Here is a 22,813-nt window from a genome sequence, read left to right as displayed (position 1 = left end):
AATCGTTGATTTCACCTTGATTACCGTTTTCAGAATTATCATGTCCCAAGTCATCGCCCGTTTCAGAAGCTGTTTCCGTGACATCTTCAATATCACCATTTTCGGACATCGTTTCTTCATCACTAGCTTCACTGTCGGATTTGTCTTGATCTCGATACACGTTTTCTTTTTCCAAAAGATCTCTCAGAATTTTCTTATTCTTTATCAAATGTTTATCAATTTCCAGCTCTGCTAATCTGTCAATGAATGTATTTAGGGCACGAGGCTTGGTCACATCGGCATTGTGAGGGAGTAAAACATAATCGACCAGCTCAGTAATATTGGTTACAGGAATCATATGTTCGTTTCGGAGTAATAATCCACTTGGTGTCCAAAAGAGGATATCCTTAGAAATTTGAAAGACTCTTTAAAACATCTTTAATTCGAGGCTCTTCATCATTACTTTCCTCATCAGAGGTTGAGTCATCATCCTTTCCACTTCCTTCCTCTTCTTCCCAGTCCACTTTTCTTTTCATGTTGAACGGCACTTGTTAACGGCAAGGCCCAACTGACCATTACACAGACTAAGTCTTGATTTTTATAACATTAGAAACCCCAGGCTAGTAATTACAGGAGTCAACACATCTTGAATAAATCCACTACCTTCTTGTACAAGGATTTTTTTCTTGTACTTATAGGGAACTTTTGGGTTAACTACGTCAACAATAGAATCCTTGTATGGAATCAGCTTTTAGTCTAAATTGTTCAGTAACAGGTACACGACTATGAAGCACATTATGTATAGCTTGTACTATTGCATGCATCTGTTGAGGAGTAACCGTTTCTAAAAGAAACTGACTCTGATGGTGGGGGCAGCAAGCAAGGAGTTGAAGATACCCTATTCCTCTTCACTACTTGAGACATGATCATGGAATGACTTAGTAAAAGTGCATTACAGTATTTTATTATAAAGCCTTAGTCAATTAAGACCAAAGTTCGAAGTTTTCTTGTCCTTGTCGCCTTGGAGTTTTTTTTCGTCTCTTAGATCGAGCGGAACTGTGAAATTGAGATTTCCTTTTTATAGCTTTAGACCACCACCTGACTGCTCTTGCAGAGAATTCTGGGAAGTAATATTACCCAGGGCTTGTGTAGCACGTTTACTTACCGCCGCCTTAATATCCTTCCCCTCAATCACATCCTGGGCAACATTAACACCTGTTTGTAAAGCTTTTTTACCAAGCACCTTAGCACTATATTCTAGATAACTTTAACAAATTCAATGGCACTGCACTGAAATTTGAAAGATAAAAAGATCTCATCATTCTGAAAATTTCTAAGCATAATAAGTAGTGCTATAGATCACGTGACATGTCACGTGATCATTTTTGTGAAAAAAGCAAAGATTTGACAGGTAGGCGACGGTTTTAAGAGATAACATCAAACAGAAACGCGTTTCTAATAAAGATTAAATATCTCCATCGCTTCACGTTTGGAATGATCGTCCATTGTTCTCCAGAAAAAAGTATCGGGGCAAAGGTCATTTTGTAGTCCACAATTCAACCTTTGATCGTTAATTTCTCCAATTTAAAAACTTAAGGACAGTCATTCCAAACGTAGATTGTTAAATATTTAAAATCTGCTTCGGAAACACAAATTCAGTTATCTTTATAAAGAAAATTCGCCGCCATATCGCCGATTTACGAAATTCTCATTTTTTGGTCACGTGATGTGTCACGTGATCAAAATTATACGTTAAGGCAAAAGAAAACATCCAGTGTAATATTCAGGGAAAATTTCATCCTGTTCTAGGCAGACAAACCGAAGATATAGGGGATCATTCATAATTTCTGAACACCCTTCAAACCCAGGCCTTTAACTGCTTGAGTTGTCGTAGATAAGGCATCGCCCAGCGAAACAGACCTCTGAATATACCTCCTAGTCCATATCCGTGCTGAGATCGAACACCATGAAAGGCTGGTAAATTTCCACCTTTTTGTTTGGCTTGATCTAAATAATATTGTTCATACAACTTGTGATTTGGTGTGTAAAGTTCCTTCATGTCGCTCTTTAAAAGTATATCGATTTGCACTCTCGAAAATGGAGTTTAAACAACACTCTCTCAAATTCAAATGGCTCCGACTCCCCTATGATGTGCTTTATATTGACTTCGATATGGTGTGAAACAATAGCATTGTGGTGTAGATGGTGGTTGTGGTGTTGGTGGTCATGTTGGTGGTGGGGTCGGTGGTGGTGGTGGTGGCGAGAGGATGTAAACAATAGTATTTTGGTTGTGGTTAAAGCCTATATAAATCTGAAAGCATTTGTCGTTTTCTCAGTTCTCGTCAAGTTTCCACAGAGTGGACATGAGTTGGACCTGTTCTGTTTTTCAAGAGGATTTTTCAAGGAAGATAGTATGCAAGACACACGAGCCGCAAACAGAGTGAATCGCCGAGTTTCACTCCATTCAGAGCTATGCCGTTTTCTCCAGAACAGCGGTTTCACTTTGTGCATCCATTTACTTGCATGGTTGCTGGGAGACTGTCTGGGTACAATCATTACTGCAACAGGCTCAAAATGTAAAAGATCCGCTACCGGAAAGGATAATTTGGTGTTATTCGCAGTGGCAACCCGCTTACAGTGAACTATTGAACATAGTACCAAGAATTGAACTCGTTTAGGGGGTCTCCGAAAACCTGGAACAAGATTCCTATTTGGATGTCAACAAACGTAACTTGATTGGGATTGACGACCAAATGATCGAGGTTGGAAATGATAATGGGATCGCGAACCTGTTCACAAAGGATCGCATCATCGAAACCTGAGTGTAATTTATTTTTTACAAAACCTCTTCCATCAGGGTAAAGGTAACCGAAGCATCATCTTAAACAGTCATTACTTAGTCCTTTTCAAGAATCCCCGCGACAAACTACAGATTTCAAAACTAGCGCTATAGCTAAACAAATGTACCCAAAACAAACTGATTGCTCTCTTACATAGTACGAAAAAGCCGTACGGAGGCCCTCTGGCCGAGTTTAGGCCGAGTTTTCGGGAAAATATAGAAAAATCGAATAGAGCAATGACAAGGCAATACTTCACTTTAAGTGTCTTTAACCAAAACTAATCAATACACCTTACATGAACAGTTTTTTGTATCAATCTCCCCAAATTAAGTTCTGAGAAGACTGCCAAATGCAGATTCTTTAGCTTAGAAATTGTAGATCCTGGAGCTTGCGACTGGCCAAAGGGCTTTCGCCCTCCGTGGAGCAAAAATCTACGATAATTTATCGAAGCATATCAGAGACAAGGAAAGTCTTAGCGTTTTTAAAAAGAGACTTTTTAAGAATCTTTTTAATTCATACATTTTTTATTATCGTAATTTTTTTCTCTCTATTTTATCATCCAAATGTAAATAGTTCTCATTATTATTATTATTATTATTATTATTATTATTATTATTATCATCATTATTGTTATTATTATTATTATTATTATTATTATTATTATTATTTTTTATTTTCATGTATAGCAGAAGAGCCTACTCCAAGGGGAGCTATACAATAAAGTAGGTATGTACTATATGACGTCATTTATCCAAACATTAATTAATAAAAAAAACCTGTCCAACCGGTGATACCGACTATGACTGCCATTAGATAAAAAAAGAGCATGACATTATTGATAAACCTGTCAAACTGGTTAAAAACCTGTTGGTATGGCTAAAACAAAACATGACATCCTCCGATCATAATTAATGCCACATTAATGAGAATCCACCGCATTTTATTCATGTGATAAAGACGATAGGCGTTGACGTCATCAGCGTTAATTTATTCCATCTCAAATTAATGAGACTTCACCTCAGAAAAGAGGACTAACTGGTGCGCTCTCTACTACCAACGCATTGAAGTTTCTTTCACCTAACATTCTGCTTGGTCTGTTACGTTCGCCTCATTGAACTTCGCGGGGTGGAAGTTGAGTTGGCTATTCCGTTCTCTTCCACATTAAGCTATCGTTTTTTCGTGTGATTAAAATTTATTTATTGAGCTCAAAGATCTTAGCCAGAAGATTGACACAGTCATCCAACCGATTTTTGTTGGTAACAAAATTCAGCAAGAGCTAAGAATACAAGAGAAAAAACCGCCTATTGTAAATCAGAATTGTGTTTTCTATAAATTTCAATGTGACTTGTGCGATGCAGGTTATGTAGGGTTTACACTTAGGCATTTACACCAGCGCGTGGTCGAGCACAAATGCCAATCTCCTTCTATAGGCAAGCATCTTCTTAACAAACACCGTAATGTCCCTAAAGACCTTGACCGATATTTTCTGTCCTTAAGAAGTGCACGAATAAGTTCGATTGCTTAGTTTACGAAATGTTGCTAATTTGAGAGTTAACACCATCCCCGATCTCTCAATGTCCAATCGGACTCAATTCAAGCTAAACTATTTGCGTGACATTAAATATTCCGACATTATGTTAATTTTTTTGGTGAACTATTTCTGACACTGACTTTATTTATTTCTATTACTACGAACTTGATAATGGCGTCATGATAATTCCGAAACGTTGTTCAGCTTTATCGTTTATTTTCACTTGCCTATGTATATCTAAACCTTAACTTATCAGGAATTTGGTTTTGAAATATTATATTGGGAATTTTACCTGGTGATGTCCTGATTGGAGTTCTTAATGCATATATGAATAACACTGATCTTTTCGATTTTTTGAATACTAGTGTGAAGTAAATATTGCAAATGTACTTTGGTATCGTCAAAAAATCTTTCAGCATAGTTAACAAACGTTAAGAAGGAGGACAGTAAATTGGAGGTTTGAGTTTAATTTCCTGAAATTTCAAACTGCCGTAAGATCTTTCCCTTGGATGGTTTGGATTTCACGATTAGCATCTGGAACAAGTTTGATGTCCTCTTTCTGTTTCTGATATCGTCGGGGTTTCAGTTTATAGTTTTGAGGGTGGACCATGTAATTACAAGATTAGAAAAGTATCTTCTGAAGTGGAGAAAGTTGAAAAGTCAAGAATTACGACAAGCTCAACTACTTGGGATTTACAACAAGGAAACTTAGTACAAGAAACTGAAAATCTGTCTGCTTGATGAAGAAACTGAAACTCAGTGTCGTCGACCACAAAACAGCACGAAATGGACACAGTGGCTAAAATTGTATAATGATCATGTTAAAAAAAGCTATACTCGAAATGGAAACAAACAGTGGGCAGGCGTGTATGAAGGCACAATTAGGACTGTTCCGGGAAGCTCAAATTGCTCTAGGGCGCATATAATTTACAGTATTGGAAGCTGTTTAAAACTGCAGTGTAAGCTTATAACAAGAAGTGAGCAATATCCGTTTTATAACAATTTATTTTGTTTTCTCGAGCCAATTGAACGTCTTGAGCGAGAAGGAGGTTAGTGACTTTTATTGTTTATCTATTTGATTTTGAAAGTTAAAATAGACCTTCAGATAAAATTTTCATCTCATTTTTTTAACCAACGCGGAGCAATTGTCTAGAATCTTGAACGAATTTGGAGATGTCTATTGTTTTTATTTAAACTCGAAACCTCGAAGTCAAAGTTCTTGAGATATTTTGCTGGTTATTCGCTATTTCGGTACGTATTTCTTTCTGTTGAATATTTCTTTGCATTTGAAGGTGTTGCAATTTAATTGCGTCATAAGCTTCACTGATCGGCAGCGATCTTGCTGTGATCTCGACGAGATCTCGGAAACATTTCATCGGAGTCGAAGAGACCTAAGAAATCTGGGGAACTTGGACGTGATTGAAGTGATTCTATTATTGTGGGTTTTATATAAAGTGCCGTTTCATTAAAAGTTTTCTTTTAGAACTTTACTTGGGTCTTAGAAATATTTAGATTCCTGGTTTTAATCTTAGATTAAGGTGACGGTGATTGTTTCTTCGATAATGGTTGTAAATGTATTTAAAAGCATGTAATTATATGTCGAAAGCCCTTTTGGCAGCACATCAAAAGTTTACATTTCATAAGTTGCCTTTCTATTGTACTAACTATTCAAGATTGTTGACCTTTTCCGACGGAAAATCTGTTCCAATGCGTTTCTTATTAAGACTAGTATAAGCTATTAGCTAAGTATATCCGTCACCTTAAATAAAGCATGTCTATCCAAACATTTAACAACCATTCAGCTATTATTTTATGAAGTCGGGGCGAGTAGTGCCAGTATATTAATTAAGCTGTGGAGCAGTGAGCCAAATTTTCGTAAGGCCATGTTTCAGCGAGAATGAAGAGAAGAATTGTTCCAGTATATTCAACGAAGCGACCCTCTGACACTTGAAGACACAAAAAAAATCCACGAAAATGAGAGAACCGAAATGTTACACTTTCGACGCGACAATTGTATCATGCACGATCGAGTCATTTACGTCAGGTCATTTTACTTTATAATTACCTCCACATGTATTCCAACTCGAAAAACTTACAGTTCGTTTTATTAAAAAGTAGCATGGTATAGGAGATCTTTATTTCGTGTTTAGCTTCTGCTTCTTAAGCATGCGAATACCAATAAGTATGAAGGACAGAGCTAGATACAAATAAAATTAAACGCACTCCATAAATTGAAGTAGCTTGGCAAACTGAGTACGCACTGAAAATTTGAGCGTGATATAAAAAACTGTTCTCGAGGAATGAACTTTAAAAGTATCAACATTTGCAAAGAATGGATGACTGGGCGCCTACTCGAGCGGTTCATTATCTTCGTAAACTTCACAGTTTTTGGAGCGCATTTCTCCATATATATTTAACAAATCACACCGATATCCCCCGGACCCTGATCACTAAGAGTCACATTTTTCTTTGAAGTTATGGAGTACTCATTTGTTTATTTGTTTATGGTGTAATTTTATTTGTTGGTAGGATATTGTTTCTATATGCCAACGAGCAAAATATAAACATTGACGTCAACAAAGATTCACCTATTTTCAACTCAGTAAACATGCCTAAATGAGTTCAAAGTTTTTTTCCGGTTTGAAACACGTGAAGATTCGCTTAAACGGAAATCGGCTGGACAGGAGTCCTCTGAAAGCGATATTTTTCGGTTGTTTTACTTTCCAGGACTTTTTAAGGCGAATGACGAATGCCTTACACCTTGTTGTAGTTGCTTGTGTTTGTATCTCCGGATTGTATTCTCTGATCTATCAGGCCATATTTATTAAAAACTGAGTCATTGTATAATACAATTCCAGGGATTTGATTGACTTACCAGCCATGGTATATGAGCCATTATACCATGCCCACAAAAATAGCGACCATTTAATTGTCTTCTGGTTGTTCCTGATAGGCGAAATCAGGAAGATCTAAAGCAATACTATTTATTGATTGTTTTTAATAAAACAATTATTCCACTCGCGCTTGCTGAATATGAGATGGTCATAGCCAACAAGTGCGAGTGAAGTAATTGTTTTATTAAACACTGAATCGTTTGATAATGCAATTCCAGAGTTTTGATTGGCTCAGCGACCATGGTATATGAGCCATTATATCATGCACGAGAAATAGCGTTTATTTAAATGTCTTCTGGTTGTTCTCGCAAAGCGAAATTAGCAAGATCTAGTAATATTTCTTGATCGTTTTTAATAAAAACAATTATTCCACTCGGGTTTCTTGGATGCAAAAAGATTATAGCAACTACCATCTCGTATCCAACGTAAGGTCGTGATATAATAGTTAAATACTACATGGTAATGTTGTCTGGACTAATGCGTACCAGTCTCAATCTAGAAACATATTTATAGATTACAAGAAAAATTGTACAGAAACTAACTTTAACTTTCAAAGAATAAAATCATTTAATTCCGTCCAATTTACCTCAATAGATAATGGAAAAGCTGCTTCGAATGTTTGGTGAGGAGAATTTTGGGCATGGCAGCAACTATTTCCCTGTTACCCATGGTAAAACCCAGGAGATAAGACCACTTGTCCTGTTGGTAAAGCAGGAAAGGAAAATTTGGGAGCGACCATTTAAAAAATACAAGTACACAACCCTTGGAAGGCTAGACAAGTATATGGCCACAGGCAGCACATCAGCATTTCAGGAAATGTTAAACAAGTGCATAAAAGGGGAAGATCCTGACATAGTGTTGGATGTGAACATGGATGAAGAGGAGGAAGGTGCTGCAAGGTAAGCAATGTTTAGGGTCCTCAGTATTGGTGTAGTGAAGTTGTCAATGCCATATTTATTTCAATAAACACCTTGTGCATTTATACACGCATTATTACGGAATCCACCCGAAAAAACCCGGTCTAGGTAAGGTTAAGATGTATTCTAAGTAATGTGTCTTAACAATAACCCAATGTTTGTCCAATAATAGGCCATTGTTACCGAAAAAAAACATAATATACATCATCAATTAGGAAGACTTCGGGAATTTGGACGCAACAACATTTTAAGGGTATCAGGCTTTTCTCGCTGTGTTAATTTGGATCAGGATCTGGAATTAAGTACACAAAATGAGAAGAATAATGCAACAGCATAATTTTGTATGACGCTGAGGAACGGACAAGATTAATTGGCTGGGATTTAATCAAAGAGAGATATTTGTTCCATCAGGTTAGGGGATATGTAAGAACAACCTTATTACTGATGAGTAAGCTATATGTTCTTCAACTGTATCGTGTATAAATAAATGCAACTACTAACTAACTATTTTTTGCTTTTTGTATCATGTCCATTTTAGGGGGAGTGAATTTGAAGGTGAGGCAGCGAATTGTTTTCAAGGAAGCATCCGAATCAGTGATGAACTAGGATTCCTGGTTCTTGGCAAACTCGATCAGGAGTATATCTGTGAAGCGGACTTGCGCGAAATATTAGCTAATGCAGAGCTGGATATGAACAAGATACCAGCTTCCAAGGAAACACAACTGCGTCTGATAACTTCGGTGGTTTACAGCGAGCGATTTGAGCATAAAGGCAAGATATCGTATGTAGAAGAGGTCAGTTAATACAGAATGTGTATTTTTTTTTAAATGCACACTTAAAGTGCCTATGAAGTAAACAAAACAAATTTAGCTTATCTGAAAGGCCTTTGAAAATGAGGGACGACCGTGTTTTTAGTTTTGCGATAACTTGTCTGGTTGCAGAGATATTCAAGTTTTTCTATTATGCATATTACAAAATGCTGACGTCATAAGTAGTTACAGCATGGACACAAATCACAAAATCAGGAATATCTTTGGAATGAATGGGCTTATGTAATAGAAACTTGGCAACAGCATTGTGCTTCAAGAAAGATGCAGGGTGGTTTATATTGTGATGTTGCTATGGCAGCGATCTTGGCTCCAGTATCTTTCTGCTTTGAACCAAGCATTACCATTTGTGACTTTATAATACGAAAGAGATGGTCCTGTTTGAAACGTGCACAATGACTACATTGTGTTTACACTCTTCATCAACGATAAAGGAATGGTTATGTTTGCCAAGCCCAAAAAAGGGAATGTCATTCCCATATGAGAGAGATCTGGAAACTAAACCGTTGGCATTGAAACATCACAGTATGCATTTGTGTAAATCTTTCTCAAGTTACATTACTGGTTGCAAGTTTGAGCCACATTACTGCAATATTTCCGAAGATTTTATTGATTTTGAGATTTGCCCCATAATGTAACCATTTATGACGTCAGCGTTTAACATGAATACCACTTCCGGGGGAGCAGGGATGGCGTAGTGGTGAGAGCACTCGCCTCCCACCAATGTGGCTCGGGGTCGATTCTCAGGATCCGCGTCATATGTGGGTTGAGTTTGTTGTTGGTTCTCGTCTTTGCTCCGAGAGGTTTTTCTCTGAGTACCCCGGTTTTCCCCTCTCCTTAAAAACCAGCATTTTCAAATTCCAATTCGATCCGGAATCTGAGGGCCACCGGTTTGTCAGTCAAAACAGACTGTTTAGTATCACGCTCGTTTAACATTGTTGATTTGATTTGATATTTAATATCTTCAGAACTAGACAAGGTATTACACAAAAGACAACGCCATTCCAATTTGTTTTGAAAGGTCTTTAAATTCAAATTAGCTAAACTTGTTAATTTCACTTCATAGGCACTTTAATGGCTACTATCCTCTTGCGTCAAACGTTAACGTCAAGGTATTATGTTAGGTGTCTTTTATTAAATATTAATTAAATGACAACGTTTCTTCTAAATATTCTTTGTCATCAAAATTATAGTTTATAACTTTAACTTTCCCCATTAAAGATTAAGAGATAGAGGTGGAAAAAAGAAAGACGTTCCTTTTTGTAAATTTAAGGGTGATATTGGAGTCAACGATTCAAGGCTTCCCTATGCTCAGTTGAGAGGACACTACCAGAAATGGGTTATTCCACCGAGGATAGCAGCGAGGAACACGCGAGGGCCGTTGTTATTCAAGTGTGTTCGAGTGGAGTACGATGAGGAAACCAATCGACTGAATCTACCTGATAGAGTGATAGTTGCTAAAAATATCTGTAATAGAGACATGGAAGACCAAGAAGACGGAAAAGAAAACGAGGAATATGCAAACACTGCGATGGACGCGGAAGACGAGAATAGTGTTGTGGCAGGTATGATATTTAACAATTATCCTACGAAGGTGCGCTGTTTATTTCACAATTATTCCACGAGTGCCCGTTGGATATGAGAAGATAGTAGCCAACGCGACGCGTACGCGTGTTGGCTAGAATCATTCCGTACCCAACAATTTTATTGATTGTTTTTAATTTATAAAAAGCAGCCGAGAAATATCGCTACATCTTGGTGATTGGATTTCGCGAGAGCAACAAGAAGACGATTGGATGGCAGATATTTTCTCGGGCATGGTATAATGGCTGATATCCGATGGCCGCTTAGCAAAACTCCGAAAGTGTGTATTATCCAATGATGCTGTTGCAAGAGGACAAAGTCCCTTCGAACGAAAACATCAATACATTGTTACTGCGCATACGTTCTGCGCAACTCGAGATACTCGGGTTTCCTTCGGGTGGTGCCTACTAATACAGGGATATTTTGCGCGGTTTAAAGCTATGCCGAGAAAGCAGAACGTAGCAAGTGCTCTTGGTATCCAAAAAGAAAATTTGGGGTAACCATGCATTTTTCAGAGATAACAAAGCTACAATTGGGGAAAAAAAACGCCATACTTTGTTTCTAGAATAATTGCTGCTTAATAATCTGTAAACATGTGTTTATCCTCAATTTTCTTTTGGGATTACAATATCCCTTGCTAAGATCTGCTTTTCCCACATAGTTATAAACAGCGCAAAAATGCTTCGGTATTAGTCGGGTACTGTCCTTAAGCAGTTGCGAAAAGAAAGCATGAAAAAAATCAGACAGGAACTGGATTCGAACTCATGACCTCTGCGATGCCGTTGCAGTACTCTATGAACACAACATATAGTTAACAATTATTCCACGTGAAGGCGTTCGATAGGAGATGATAGGTAGGCGCATAGCGCCGAGTTGGCTTTAATCGTCTCTTATATCCAACGAACGCGAGAGGAACAATTGTATTATTAAAGACAGTCAAGAAATGTTGCTAGATCTTTCTGATTTGGTCCCTATTTCTCAGGCATAGTGTAACAGCTGATATAACATGTCCGCTAAGCCAATCAAATCCATGGAATTGCAATATACAAATGACCCAGTTCTTAGCAATATTATTAAAAAATGGGTCATTTTTGTAATGCAATTGTAGGGATTTCGACTGGCTTAGAGACCATTAAATAAATTTTTGTTGTGTTCTTGCAATATACTTTGATTGTTTAAATAAAACAATTATTCCACTCGCGCGCTTGTTGGATATGTGGTGTTTATATCATCTCATATCCAACACGCGCTCGCGGAATAATTGTTTAGTGTACATATAGTATATATTGCCAGAAAATACTGTATTTCCTTCTGGCAAAAAATGTTTTTCTCTTGGGTCCGTTCAAAAAGCGAGGTGAAAATTTCGTGTTGATGTCCATGACACATTTATGCTTGCTTCACAACAGAATATTACACGAACGAGGACGCGGATAAGCTTGAGGTTATCAAGAAAATAGTCTTAATGCCTACTAAGGACAGAGAAGAGCGTAAAGCACGCGTCAACAAGTATCTTTCATGGGTAAGAGAAAACATACAATTTTCTCATGGTCATATATAGAGGATATTACACGGCGGCGCGAAGATCATGTTACGAATTTTATTTTTGAGTGGTAAAATATTGTTTTTAACAAGCGAAAATAAAATTTATATCTTCAAGCCACCGTGTAATTTTCTTTTTATTGTATAGACTATAAGACAAATCGATCGCTCACCATTTTCCACCGACTGTTGGCATAACAACCGTGAGAAGCGGGAAATGACGTCATCAATATCCTCACTGGTGAGGATATGGAAAATATGCCACTTAGGTCCCGGATGCAGTTTCGTATGAGTTTTACGAGTGGTGTACTTTCCAGTTAAACACTTCTGTCTTATAATAAAAGATTTTAACGGACGCTTGGAGTAGTGTACCGTGAAATAGCCGACGTATGACTACACAACTTTTGGCGAATTTGTATACACTCGGTTGAAAACACGTTGTCAGCTTAGAGGCATAAACCATGGAAGGCAAGGCCCAACAGCTTTCTAGGAAGCATATGACCAACAAACTTTTTCGAATTTTTTTCTCGAAATAAAAGCATATGCGGTTTTTAGGGCTTTAAATTTTCATATTTCTCGCGGACAAAGAGCAACAAATGAACAATTATCCTGCGAAATCGCGCGGAATTTCACCTGCCGCAGTACTTAGCCGAAGAAGCCATTGGTCGAGTTGGTTAAAATCAGGAAATATTCCGCAAGATTGAGCAAGATAACTGTTTTATTATTCAACACATTGATAACAAAGCACAGTTTTATTCCACGAAAGCTGTACACAATCTTTATTTTGCCATTTTTCTCTCAAACACACGAAATTACGAATATACAAACAATAGCCTCCATTTAGCACGAAAATATGCTCAGATATTTATCCTCGGACATTATCTGTTCCGAGAAGCGAACAGTTTGCCGAGAGCGAAGCTCGAGGAAAACTGTGAGCTGAGCATATTTTTAAAGCCAAATGGAGGCTATTGTGGTTATTATCCTTCAAATATTTGTCGCAACATGTAGCAACGAGCTTGAGTATTTGAACATTTCGTTTAAGAACAGTTTACCGTCAAAAGCGTGTAGAGCGTATGTTGTTTTCTGATACTGCTTTATCGACCAGCAGGTTTATCTCTCCTTCTGTCACAAAAGCAAACCGTTTCCCCATCTTGACATTAATTTTAATTGTAAACAAAGACGCGCCTTGAAGTTTTTGAAATTGGGGAATATCACTTGGGGAATATCATCGAATATTGCCCAGTTTTAGCTGGGGTATATTCGGTCACGTGAGGCGTTTAGACCAATCATGCGCGAGCGAAAATATTTGATGGATTATAACGCAGGATATCTGTTGACCATGGACAAGGAATATTCAGTGCGCCAGTGTTACAATGCATTGAATAATGACACTGATTAGATCATCCCACTACTCCACCAGGCAATATCGTTTACGATCAATCTACACTTCAGAAATCACGTTTGGGATGTTAATGGTAACCGCGGGGAAGCACAGCACAGCTATTTTTATCCGTGCATGCTCCATTCAAATCTCAGTAATGTCGCGCATAGCTAAACGGCAAAATGAACAAGTTGGCGAAAGATTTTCTACGATTTGAAGAGGACTTCCCACTGTTAAAAAAAAAAATTGTTGACATGGTGTGAGTGCCATTCGAGCGATTTATGTAATTTTCTTAAAATTTCCGATGATTACTGAATAGTTCTGGAAGATTACCAAGCTAAAGCCGAAGACGATTAGACTATAAGTCAAACAGAATCCAAGTTCAATCGTTTCCACTGATTCAATCAAGCGTGGTACTAGCTGCAACTACTACCACATCCGAATTCATCGGATTGTATGTACAAGTATTGTTTGCTTGTATCGGACCTCACCGTCATATTTCCCCAATTTTCTTTTTGGCAGTTTACAGAAGCGTTGAACACAGGTTACAAGACCTTCCCTGCCGATAATCTTACTGGTGCAGACCATGATTTCCTTAAAAGTATCTTTATTTCTGCCCCTCCTGGTGAAGCTTTAGTTGATTTCTCCGCTTGGGACGACGAAAAACTGCAAGGATATGCGATTGTCTTAAAGATTATTGCTGGTGAGAGTTTTTTTAAGTTTCGTTCGTTGGTGCTAGTATGTTGTAGGACGCGATAACAAGGGCCAGATGAAGGCAAATATTACATAGAAAATTGATTTTCGCGTTAAGTTCGCTTTCCAGGATTTATTCTTTCGCTGGCCCCGTTACCTAAGAGACTACAACAGGCTATGACGTTCCAGTTGCATGGCTGAGGTTTATCGTCATCATTGTTACAATCACTATCATCATCACGGTTTCATCATCATCATCGTCGTCATTATCAAAGCAGACAGCTAATGTAGTAGTTGATTTTCAATTACCAATCCTTCCTTCCTGAATTTACTCATCATCATCATCATCATCATCATCATCATCATCATCATCATCATCATCATCATCATCAAAGAAAACAGCTAGTGTACGTGGTTGCTTTACAATTATCAATTCTTCCTTCCCGAATTTACTCAACAGATTTGTCTGAGGCAGACTGGGATGAAATCGAGAAGGCCTGGGAAGAGTCAGTAGAGTAAAACTGAGGAACTGGGATCATATGCGAAGAACAGTGTTTCACCGTTTTCAAAAAACCGAGATTGTGGGTTGAAAAACGAGGCACAGCCGAGTTTTTTTTTTAACTTGCTTCGAGGTGATTAAAAACTGGATGAAACAGTCTTCCTCGTGTTTGATAAATCTTTTGAAACCATGAAAAATTCTTGGCGAAATTCAAAACAAAAGCTCACCAAATTTCATAAGAATTATAATTACACTTCAAAATGCTCCTTCATGATAGTGTTTTCCTTTGTTTTCTCTTCCGAAGTATTAATGAGTTTGAGAAATTAACATGAAGGATCCCAAAGCAATTTTCACAATAACAGCTTCGCTAAAGGTGTTGCCATGCAGCTGTAGCATGTGACCAATTTTTGTAGTAGTACGATTAGGAAAAAGCAACGGAAGATTTTTAATTCAACAGCTTTGTAATTGCATGATTAACTTTTTCTATAAGTTTACGGAAGCCGCAGATCTGGCCGGGGAAAAAAGGTTGTGAAAATCACACCGACAACCGTGAAAGGCTTGATCAACGTTTTTGAAGTTGAATTTTCGAGACAAAAAAAAAGTTTAGAAGAATGCTTCTAGTCAGTGAGGAGTCGAAAAAAAAGGAAAGCATATCATAGCGAAAGACAAGACTAACTTGAAACGTGTTCCGTAATTTAGTAGATTTCTACAGTGTGAAGGTAAAAAAAAAAAACGTGCTTGCTTTTTTGGAGAATTAACTTTAAATTCCTCTGAGTTTACACTTCTACAATGAATGAAAGTTTAGCAGTTTGTAAACATTTTGGTTTAACTATGGTTTCTTGTCAAATAAATGCTAGTTAGTGCTGGTGTTGTTTTGTTATTCTGTGTGTATTTCACGGCTCCCCAGTTTTGACAAGAATGGGGTTGAATGGCCTACGCGACTCTCACTCGCGTGTTTTAACCTTAATAGGGAGCTTAAGCAACGATTTTTGCCGGGGATTCAGCTGCTGTCCTTCTCACTGTATCGGGGTGTCCGCAAGGCGAGAGTTGACTGTATGTTTTGATACAGAAAAAGCATTAAAATAAATTTTACATCGGAAATTCATAGTGTGTTGTTATGATCAGACCTTTTCAATCAAATAAAATTTATACTGGCCATCGCGGATACAAAAATTTGATTGCCTGAAAATAAACGTATTGCTTTATGGCCGTATTTTAACGAACGGGGAAAAATTTTTATCTCTCGGACCTTGAGTCAAATATTTCCCAGTTCCGGTCCTTCACTTAGTCAATAAGTATTTCAAGTATTATTATTTTATTACTGACACGGGTAATAACATTGGTGAAAATAGAAAAGAAATATCATTAATTAAGCTGAACGCGGCTTCAAAAGAAATGTGCTCACTCACTTTAAGCGGATTAATTTGATTTTCAATGGCAATCCTTGCGGTATCAAAGGCGTTAAGGTATGGAACCCCAATTATATGGGTTTCCAAGTCTCTACTGATTAATGTCAATAGATGAAAGTTTTCTTGTGTTTTAATAAAATAAAATAAAGTTATTCAGGTAAAAATGTTGTTATTTTTAGTGGTTAAATTGAGGGAGTGCAGTTATTTTTAGTTACTTATATGTTTATTTTTGGCTAATTAGATCTTTCACAGATCATGCGTATACTAGCAGCATTTTCGTCCTTTGCAGTTTATTCAGCCGGTTTATTAATATATCTCTCGGCGGTTAGTACGCGCAGTGTGATTGGTCAGTTTTGCGGGCCGTATTTCACTGTACAGACCGCTACACTATAACTAGTCTCCTTTCCCGCGCTCCTGATTTACCTCAGAAAAATATAAATTTTTTTAAAAATATCTTACCGAACCTCGTTTTCCCGGTCCGTACTGTAATTATAAGTTACGGATCCTCGTATTTTTTTTTTCTAGTTGCTTTATGGCCCGCGTGTTTCTCGCTTGGGTCATAAATCAACAGGGAAAACTTACAGTACGGACCGAGCAAACGAGGTTAGTAACAGGTATTTATTCTTAACGGTTTCAAAGCTGACCTAAAGCCGGGCATAGGACCTGATAAGGGATATTAGTATTCGTAGGTTGAAGAAAAAAAAATAGGCATTGAAACGGCTACTCATCTCTTGAGCATGGTTTGATATGGAGTAAGACGTTTGAACTAAAATAAAAAATCGAACTTTTGATTAGCCTAGTAATATAAAAAGATGGCCGGTTGCCTCGAATGGTGTCCGAACCAATCTCGTACTGTCTCTCGTATCCAGAGTCCTCAGGCTTTTTGGTCAGCGGGTGGGCGCCAGGAGCGACTCTGGGCTTCTGGGGACTAAAATTAAGTTTTTTGATTGGCTGTTCCCAGGCCCTAAACGGCTTGCATTGTTTTACCGCAGAAATCCTGCGGTTCCCCTGAGACTACCTTGGCTGACTAACCTTTGGCAGGAGCATGAGGACTCTGAGGGTGCTTACCATTTGTAGGAAAAATCCCGTTGGTGTAACCATTACATAACGGGTTTTCCGAATTCGACGGACCAACCGGATGAGATTGCGCTTACCATTTATCTATCAAGTTAAATAGACTGAAAACCTTTCAATGAGTACTCAAGAGAAGAAATCATCTCTACAAATCGGCTTTCTAAAGTAATTAAAAAGAGAATGAAATATAAACGGGATACCTAAACTCTTAGTGATATGGGTATCCCCTTCCAATATAGTTTCGAAGTGGAATCGACCGACAGGATAAAACTCTGATGAGTTTACGTAGACTGAAAACGTTCACTGAATGATCAGCACTCAAAAAATAAATCAGCTTTATAAATCGGTTTTCTAAAGTATTTAGGGAGAATGAAACATAATAAATCCCTGGTGATATGGGTATCCCTTTCCTGAATATGGCTGTCGTGTTTTCGGTTGTCCCCTAATCTCGTAGCCAGATCTCAGTTGGTTCGGGAACCAAGGGAGATCTGGGTACGAGATTAGTCGTCCCCTTCACCGTAGAAACAGCCGCTAGAAAAAAATAGCCACGCTAATAGTTTCATTGAAAACGAAAAATCTGTTTAAAAAATGAGGTTTATGAAGTACGTACTGAGGGAGTGAAAGATTGGGGTAGTGATGTGGGAGTATCCCCATCTCATGTCTGCCGAAAGGGAAATAATCAGTAAATTTCCAAAAACACAAAGCAAAAGCGGGATTGCCAAGACAGCTACCTTTGTTTCATAAATCATTCATTCTTGTTCAGGATTTTTTATTTTGGTAACTGCTCCACTCCCCTCCCCCTCCCCCCGAAATATAATGGTCCACAAAGGAGAACGCACGTCTTGGATTACCGATCAACCGTGCAGCTAGCTAGACCTAGACCAAAATAACTGCTTTTTGCGTTCGATACAGTTAAGAGGAGATTTTGGGGATAAAGTAGGCTTAAACTTGTTAATATATTTATGTCAAAACTGACCTAACTTTTAGAAGCTTCTTTTGCTTGCGGATTTTGAATTTAAAATTATATAAATTGATGTCGACAAATCAGTGTGGAGAAGCATGCATGGCAGTGAAAAGCAATTCTTGCCATTTCAAATGTATCCTTGTAATAATCTGGCCAGCAGTAACGCTGCTTGACCTTCTTGCATCCTTTCGTTTATCGATGTAAAACAGGGAATCCTTTTATTGATCGTACTCGAATTTTTTGCAAAATTTTCGTACAACTATTTTTTTTTGTTTCATAAAAAAAACCCGAGCGGATAGCACTGGCTTTTGACATATTCTAAAACATTTCCATATTTTTGGGAATCCATCTTTCGAAGATTTTCCGTATTTCATGTTTAGGGGATACCCAAATCACTAGTGTTTTGGGCATGGGGGGAGGGTACCGGTGGCTACCGAAAACACGGCAGCCATATTGGAAGGGGATACCCATATCACTAGGGATTTGGGTATGAACTCCTGGGTACGGGGGTGCCCAAAACTCGGGGATGTCCAAATCACTGTTACACCGCTCTAGCCGAGAAAGGCCTGGAAACTGATGATTCATTGTAAGGGATTTTCCGCCGTTCCGTTCCAAATACCTCTAAAAGTACTCCACACTTTCCGAACGGAATTTCCGGAAAATTCACCTTACCATTTGACTTCAAACAGAAATTTCCGGATTTTTTGCCCAAATAGTACGCACCCTGGGTACCGACTGGGTACGATTGTGTCCGAACAAATTCAGAGTCCAGTCCAATCAAATCCAGATTTTTGTCCGTGCAGATGCTCTGGGAGCCTGGACGCCAGCATCGGAAAACTACAAATTATGTAAATTTCGTGGTTGTCAGCTACAAGCTCCTTTGTAGATTTTAATTTTAGGCAAAGTTTCTGCAAAACAACGCTTCTCATGTGATGAAATCAGCCGATTTAGATGACTCATTCGACTATCTGTTTAAAATCGTTTTAATTGGTGACCCAGGCGTGGGAAAGACATGCATTGTTCAACGCTTCAAGAAAGGTACTTTCGTTGAAAGACATGGGAGCACAATCGGTGTTGATTTTACCATGAAAACATTAGTCGTCGACTCAAAAAAGGTTAAGGTAAGTGCATTTTTAAAACTTGTAAGTGATTGTCTGTTAAGGACATTCCAGATTTGGAGGCCAAAAACTATTGCTTTAATGCTTTTCGTATTTTGATCTCTCCCTTCAATTCGCTTGAGACGCTTGGTACCTATTTAAAGGTTTGGTGTTATTAAATCAAGGAAAATTTTGCTCAAATTGCTCCGTGAATTATTTTAGCTTATGTTTTTAACTGAGCAAAAGCTTCATAATTTTCAAGACTGCACTTCAAGTATCATTTACCTGCATTTACACGTGTTGTGACATTTTGTAAGCAATGTGAACTTCTTTGTAAAATTCCCGCACGGAAATAACATTTAAGCTTTATACATCGAGCTTTTTAGTAACACCATTAACAGCGGATTCTTTTTTTTTTCTAAACAGAAAGGTTTTTAATTCTGCACATCTTGTAGAAAAGTAATGTTCTAAATTTATCTTTGTTTCAAATCAAAGCCTCAGACCGGTAGCTAAATTTCCTCTCAATCGTATTTTTAGAAAAATATATCGCCCCTTTCAATGAACAGCGAAATGAAAGCGTGTAGAGGAAGCTTCAACACACTTTAGTGAAGTCCATTTTTTTTTGTATCGAGTATTCGATCGTATCTTGTTTCATATTGTTCGTTTATGAAGTTTAACTTTATGTTCCTAGAAATGCCATTGTGTTCTTAGACATTCAATTGTTCACAGCTATAAAGAATCATCTAAAACTAACATACACTGTTTGTTATTGTCTTTTGATACAGAAGCCTTATACCTGATCCCTATTTCCGTTGAACAAAATTTGCATCTAGAGCTTTCAATAGCATTAATATGATAAAGAATTAGCCAGGTGCTTGCATAAATTATTTTTCCCTTTTTTTTACAAGTGTACAAATTACATGTGTACATTAAGTCCTCAATCAAGATCGCGTTTTCAAGTTTTAATCTGTTGAACAGTCAGTTAATTTGGCAGCAAAAGGCATCTGTTTTGTAGAAAAAGTTAGCAACAGCCTTGGGCCACTTCACCATGTGGTTTAATCTAATAAATCAGCAACCAGAAAATTCTTTTAAGAATTTATATATTTTTTTCAGTTTAAAGGAAACATGTTTAGGCATAGGACACTCGTCAGGAAAAGACATGTAAATTTGGGTTTTGACAAACGCTGACGCCAGGTCAGCTGACCTCTTACTGACCCCCTCAAGAAATCACAAGGAAATGAGAAAATGTATCAAGTTATAAAGATTGAAGCACTCATAGTCCTACCTGAAAGATCAACATGAAAATGTTGGAAGCAATTGGCAGGTCAAAGCAGGAAAGCAAATGACGACTGAGTTTCAAATGCAAGTTAACTTTTAGATATCTCCACGACAAGTTTAGATGTGCTATTGATCTTTTCCAAAACTCTAGAGAAAATTATGTCACAAAACAAAGTATGAACTTTCATTCCCAGATTCCAATTCCTGCTCTGGCTTGCTATTCTCTCGCTGGAGCCCATCACGTATGCGTTGAATCATATCGGATGAGTAGTTTTTCGGTTTTCCAAACTTTTGCCTTAAATTTTCTTCGTTATTCAGATTCTTTGGCTTAATCACATATACACATTTTTAATATATGGTCAAATTATGCAAATTATATGTTAAATACTATTTGAAATGGCTCGTCATAACACAATTGAAGGGGTGCCTGGAAAATGGCCCTAAGTGACTTCTAAACTGCTAGTAAGATTAATTCTCCTTCCAAATTGCCTTGTATTTGCTTGTGAAACAAAAGGAGAATTTGACCTTACATCAAAAGTCACTTTAAGGGCCTTATTCTGCAAACCCCTTTAATAACAGTGGTTCTTGTTAAAATGCTGAGTGTGGATTCACCCAAAAAATTTGAAGAAGAAATAGTTAAATTAACAGACAAACTTGCTGTCTAAATATTTTTATATTTTGTTTGTATTTTGCATTAAACAAAATAGGATATAATTTATAAATAAACAGGAAATGATTTTTACTTGACGGCACAAGAACCAAAAATTAAGAAATAAATGAAAATCTATAAAAGTGAGAATATTTTGTCATCCGCTGTAATATTTATTATCTTGCTAATGTCAGCATCAAAATCTGATACCATGCCGGCAAATTTTAAATGGGTTCTAGAGACTAGAGTGAAATAATAAATTACCTATTTATTTGTAAATTTCGCCAGGTTGTATTTTTTTTTTTTGGACATGTATATATATTTTTATTATAAATTATTTCTTTCCTTTTTTTTGTCTTTTTTTGTTATTTGACTGTGTGCAGTTCTAGAAAATATCCGTACTCCCTCCCACGGAAGGTTATTTTTGTCTTAAACCCCCCATCCCCCCCTCCCCCTAGAAATTTTCGATTTCTTTCCATGTGGTAGACTGGTATGGATTTTTTTCTGGAACTTCACATTTCTTCTTCTTCACATTCCGCATTTTAGGAAGAACCAATTAGCAACTGACAGGCATTTTCCTGAAATCAGTTGTTAATTGTCGCACCAGTCACTCCCTTTTCCTGTAACATCATGGATTGTTTTACTTTATTGTACTGTTCTCTGTTATCCATAGCTAAAATTTGCCTCATATTGCATGCAAAATAAGGAAATAAAACAAATATGGGCTCCTGTCAGAGAAATATTTACTTTCAGGCATGTTTCAATCATCAGCTTTTAAAGCCTGTCGCGGAAATGGGCTGGGACTTAAGTACATGACGGAGCTCATTAGCCAATTTGGACTCATCTTGTGCAGTAAAAAGTTAGAAACATTCATGACTATTAGTTCCGCTAAAGCCTCACAATATGCAGTTCCAGACAATATCCAATACTATTCCCTTCCTCCCAAAGAAGATTTTTTGTTTCACACCCCTCTCCCCCCAGGAAATTCCAGTTTAGTTTCATACTTTGCTTCTATAAAGTCTTTGCTTGTACTGAGACTCCTCCCCCTCCCCCTCCTCCCAGGAACTTCCATTGACCTTCCATGATGGGGTGGTTTAAGACACTTCTAGATGTTCTCATGGCTGATCCGACTGTCAATTTATGTGGTATAATCGTGTTCTCCTTGCACATCTTACATCAATGAGCCATACTGGAAAGCTTTCATATTGCATCCTGTGGTTTAGACAACATGAGTAGGCTACATTTAAATTTTTTATTTATCATAATGCGACAGAACTTCAGCCGTAAAAAAACAAAAAAAAAAAAAACAAAAACAAAAATTAGACGTTATCTTTACTTGAAAAGCTATGTAATAATTATTGTAACATGATTGCCTTATTTCAGTTACAAGTGTGGGATACCGCTGGACAAGAACGATTTAGAACTATCACTCAGAGCTACTACAGGAGTGCCAATGCGGTTGTGATAACTTATGATATTACAAAGAAAGACAGTTTTAAGAATGTTGTGCGGTGGACAGAAGATGTTAAGAAATATGCCCCACCTAATGTACTTAAATTACTTGTTGGAAACAAGACAGACATAGCTGAAAGTCGTGAAGTTAGCATTGAAGAAGCAAGATCATGTGCGGCACACTACAGTATGATAGATGCTTTAGA

General features: G+C 37.5%; 2 protein-coding genes across 3 annotated transcripts in view; both read left to right on the top strand.

Annotated features, from left to right (window-relative positions):
• The first annotated feature begins 5,197 nt into the window (after positions 1 to 5,197).
• On the top strand, positions 5,198 to 15,547 carry LOC146478218 (uncharacterized). Its single transcript, XM_085112481.1, has 7 exons — positions 5,198 to 5,399; positions 7,839 to 8,143; positions 8,700 to 8,955; positions 10,262 to 10,553; positions 11,979 to 12,091; positions 14,015 to 14,195; positions 14,646 to 15,547. Exons 2-7 carry the CDS (start codon positions 7,842 to 7,844, stop codon positions 14,702 to 14,704), a joined length of 1,203 nt encoding a protein of 400 aa, XP_084968607.1. The 5' UTR covers positions 5,198 to 5,399; positions 7,839 to 7,841; the 3' UTR covers positions 14,705 to 15,547.
• A 3,431-nt stretch (positions 15,548 to 18,978) lies between these two features.
• LOC146478217 (ras-related protein Rab-43-like) overlaps positions 18,979 to 22,813 on the top strand; it is a 10,083-nt gene continuing 6,248 nt past the window's right edge. For both annotated transcript variants that reach the window (XR_014865176.1, XM_085112480.1), the window contains exons 1-2: positions 18,979 to 19,252; positions 22,539 to 22,813. The exon at positions 22,539 to 22,813 is cut by the window's right edge and continues 13 nt beyond it. Coding sequence is in view for 1 of the 2 variants with exons in the window: in XM_085112480.1 (XP_084968606.1) it covers positions 19,064 to 19,252; positions 22,539 to 22,813 (464 nt within the window). In the remaining variant the exon portion in view is untranslated. The remainder of the gene's footprint in view (positions 19,253 to 22,538) is intronic.

Source organism: Pavona decussata, unplaced genomic scaffold, assembly GCF_977016875.1.
Source record: "Pavona decussata unplaced genomic scaffold, jaPavDecu1.1 SCAFFOLD_65, whole genome shotgun sequence".
NCBI lineage: Eukaryota > Metazoa > Cnidaria > Anthozoa > Scleractinia > Agariciidae > Pavona > Pavona decussata.
Note: the sequence above shows the minus strand (reverse complement) of the source record. Positions and strands in the feature narration are given on the sequence as shown.